General features: G+C 37.2%; 1 protein-coding gene across 1 annotated transcript; it reads right to left on the reverse strand.

Annotated features, from left to right (window-relative positions):
• Positions 1–207: 207 nt before the first annotated feature.
• On the reverse strand, positions 208–2,140 carry LOC122601945. The gene has a single exon (XM_043774673.1). It carries the CDS (start codon positions 2,118–2,120, stop codon positions 390–392), a length of 1,731 nt encoding a protein of 576 aa, XP_043630608.1. The 5' UTR covers positions 2,121–2,140; the 3' UTR covers positions 208–389.
• Positions 2,141–4,376: the final 2,236 nt, after the last annotated feature.

The following is a 4,376-nucleotide window of genomic DNA, read 5'->3' on the forward strand; positions in this document are numbered from 1 at the left end:
CTTAATTTCCATGTCATGCTAAGCTCTTCTTTTAATGCCCCATCTACTTAATTTCTATGTCATGCTGAGCTCTTCTTTTAATGTCCCATGTTTCCGCCTTGTTGGGGTGTTATAAATTTGTACATTCAATAACTTGATGGAAATATCCAAAAATTTTTTGTTAAATGTGGTAGTCAATTTAATTCATACATTTGACACAACATTCTATATATAAACAGGTTTATCGATATCATACATTTTTTTAGCCATACACCACCAAACATACTAATAAACAACAACATTGTATCTCTTTCCTCTTTCTCCTTGTTTATTTATTTATTATACCCAAGTAAATTAATACATACATTATTACATACACTCTCATAGATCTACTTTTTCCCCCATCTTCCTTAATTAATCTCGGCCTTAGAGGTTGTTGAATCCTTTTCTACATCCTTAAACTTCTTGTAGATATCACTGCGGTAAAATTCTCTTGTTCGGATCACTAAAATGATCGAGATAAAACACGCAAACACTGTTGTGGCCGTTATAATAAGGAAAGCCATTTTGTAACAGTTGACTCCTATACAAGTAAGACTTTGTCCCACTTTTCTAACCATTCCCTTTGCTCTCAACTGTCTTTCGGCTTCTTGGTCATATAGTCGGCCTGCCACCACCACATTGAGAATGTATGACCCGATTGGAATAGCTGCAGCCCCCAAATTTAACAAAGTTGCATAATACTTTAACCCGCATATTTCTGAAATGATTGCAAATATAAGTGGCCATTGAGCTCCATTACAAAAGCCCATTATGATGGATGAAATATAGAGACCATTTGTTACACCAAAGGCAATTAAAAGATGACCCGCACTAGCAGTGCAGAGTACCATTGTTAGCATCAATGGACGCGGTAATTTGTACTTGACCAACAAGATTTCTGAAATAAAACCACATCCGACCCGGCCCAAATAGTTCCAAATACTTAATAAAGACACAAAGTTGGAGATACTGGCCTTTGGGTATCCAAGAGACTGCCCTATTTGACCAAGATTATCAATCCCTGTCAGCACACCACCAATGCCGAAAATGGTGGTGATAAATAGTAATACCATATCTATACTAAATATTGCTTGTAATATAGTGAAGTCCTCCCCTCTTTCTGGTGGATTAAAAACCGTTCTCCAACAAGAAATCTCGTCTACTGGTGGCATCACTGACGGAAGTTCACTTGTGTTTTCATTGACTATGTTGATCACTGGATAAATATGATCAGTCACATCTTGATTTCTTAGTCCCCAGAGTTTAATTTCTTCTTTAAAAGCGATACCAAATGGCGCCACGAGCAAAATTATGATAACGGAAGCAGTAGCAGCATACTCAGCCTTTGAAAAATGAAACTTCTTTTGGGCTATGATCATAGCCATAAGAAACCCTGCCAATCCTAGTGAAATATACAGAAATTTGTACAAGGTTCTGAGATCATTCCCTTTACATGTTACTTTAATTACCCGAACTATGGGAAGAAAAACTAAAAAAACAACTGGAGGAAGCCATCCAATGAACAAGATAAGTGATCTTGAATCTTGCCCATAAAAACCATGATACAATTGAGTGATAATTGCACCACTTAACCCTACTGAACCCTTTAGAAGTCCTAAAACCGCCCCTCTACTTTCTGGGAAACTTTTGACACAGCTTACCAAAGCTCCTGTATTAGAAAATGTTATTGAATTTGCACCAATGAAAATGAATAAACACATTTTCCAGACAGGTGGCTTTGCAATTTTTCTAAGAACAGCTAACCAAATCATGAAGTACCCAGAAAAATTCATGCATGCACCAATAAGGATCACTGCCCATGGTGGCGCGATTTCATTCAGCAAACCGGCCACAATTCCTATCGTTGCCCCCAAATCTTTGAAAGTTCCAATAATATTAAGGGTGGTTTGGTCGTATCCAAGAGATGATTTCATATCTCCCGAATATAAAGCAAATAAGTAACCGGCTCCACTGAATGACATTATCGTAAGGCAAGCAAAGAACATGGACCACCGGCCTTTAATCAAATGGAAGCTAAAGCTACAAACTTTCATCCTTCCACCGCCAACATCATTATTTTTGCCTTGAGAAAATACCATCTTTTTGTTTTCTTGATGAGTATAATAGGTTCTCTTGAGTTTTTTTCATATATACGAGTGAATATATAATGATGTAACAAATATACTAGTTTCTTGGAAGTCATTGTTCTTGTGGAAATTTAACTTTGATAATGGACCATTATAAAAGTTCCATGGACCATGATATAAACTACCACCATATCATTGTTTGTAATCATTGTTCTTGTAGAAATCAACTTTGATAATGGACTATGATAATCGTATTTCATGATATAAAAGTAGCCATGATCTTTTTGACTAGTATACCATGGTAAAATGTCCAGGGAGGACATATTTTTTATCAGCAGTATTCGATTAAGAACAGTGGACTCCGATTAAGAACAGTCGACTCCTTTATATAGTAAACACACAAAATAAGCATCACAAGCTGTTGTGTATTTAAAGAGATGATCAATTACAAGGTGGAAGCCCTAATATATAGGCTGAATGTTAGAAGAGTTCCAAAGCAAACATTTAAAACTTTCTTGGGAAGATATAACAAAACTTTAAAATTTAATTTACTTTGGAGTTTGATGTATGGTACGTTTGGTATGAAGAAATTCAGAGAAATGAAATGAAACAAAAAAATGAAATTGATTGAGAAATGAAATAAAATCCCTTGTTTAGAGAAATAAACATCAAGAAATCGATTCTAACGTTTGGTAGGAAAATTAGAATAACAGAGAAATAGAAATATGAAAATTAGAATAACAGAGAAATAGAAATAGATTCGTGCTAAACTAATGTCGTTATTCTATTTTTGTGAAAAATTTTATGAGTATTACACAATTGTTCATAGTCTGTTTTCATTAATAAGCCATATCTTTATCAAACAAAAAGGTTCACGAAACAAACATACATTATAATTTCACCCAACTTCGTAACACATTCGAGGTTCGTGAAAATCTATTAATAGAAATTAATACAAAGTGAGGGAGGTTTAAGAACTTATTAATATATTCAACATCACATGCTTCTAAAATGATCAGATCGAAAGCAATACCATGAACTCCAAACTAAACCCAAAAACAATATTCAAATCCGGATATCACGAGCCCCGAATTGAACCAAAAAAGTTAGATTTTAATCCAGATCTCACTTTGTATATAACATCTCTCAGATGTGATGACACAATATCATGACAGCAAAAACAAATAGAGAAAGAAAGGAGATAGTATAACACACTTGTAATGGATTGGCGGTGATGGGTAGATTGACGGATTTTATCGCGATAAGTGGCTTCAGAATAAGTGTAGAGGTGGAGTTTGTAACATATATTTTGGTGGAATGTGCCGAACTTGAAGTAGGGACCATCATTAACAAGCTAAGGGAAGGGCGCTTGAGATGGTTTGGCCATGTTAGGAGAAGGGATCGAACAACACCACTAAGGGAGGGGAGTCTATTCACGTCGAAGGCACACGAAGAAAGGGAAGGCCTAAGATGAGGTGCGAGGACCGATTAGCGAAGGACCTAATAGAACTTGGTTTGTCGGAGGACATGACGTCGGATAGGACGGCCTGGAGAACTAGGATTAGTGTAGAGGATTAGGGTAGGGTTTGACTTTTGCGGGACTTTAATCGACATCTTTTTCCCATATTGCCTTGCCTAATGTGGTTTGTGTTGGTTTGACCGGGTAAAGTAGGCCCAACATAGGTGACTCGATCCCAAAGAAGGCTTTGACCTGACAGGAGGAGAGGTAGGTCGACGGAGGTGGAAGGACAGAATACCGAAGGTTACGATGGAGTTTCCTGATGGAGGAGGTAGTTAGTGAGTGTAAGGCATATGGGAATAGGTTTTTGTATACTTTTTTTTTCGTAAACTTTGGCTCTCGGTAACCTCCGTAGTGGTTTTGGCCTGAGTAGAGGGAGGCCAAAATCGAGGGGGGAGGTTACTCTTGGCTGCCCCAAAATGCTCTGCCTGTTGGAGGACATGACCGATGAGTGTTTATTAGAGGACTAGGACTAGTTTAGGGGTTTTGGGAGCTTGGGAGAGGATTAGGATTAGTCGGCTAAATTAGTGTGTTTCATAGGTTGCGCACCACCCGTTATTTTTCCTTGGATCCATCGGGCACTAGGTTTTCTTAGTTAATTCCTTATATGTAGGTAGGTTTGGGCTTTAGTCTACGTTCTATTTGGTTGTTATAATATGTGTTTTGTTAAACCTGTGCTTTTAGTTATCTAGGTCGCTTGTTACTACTTTTCCTTATTCTTTTGTTGTCGGGTGTACTCATTAGACAGT

This window comes from Erigeron canadensis, chromosome 5, assembly GCF_010389155.1.
Source record: "Erigeron canadensis isolate Cc75 chromosome 5, C_canadensis_v1, whole genome shotgun sequence".
NCBI lineage: Eukaryota > Viridiplantae > Streptophyta > Magnoliopsida > Asterales > Asteraceae > Erigeron > Erigeron canadensis.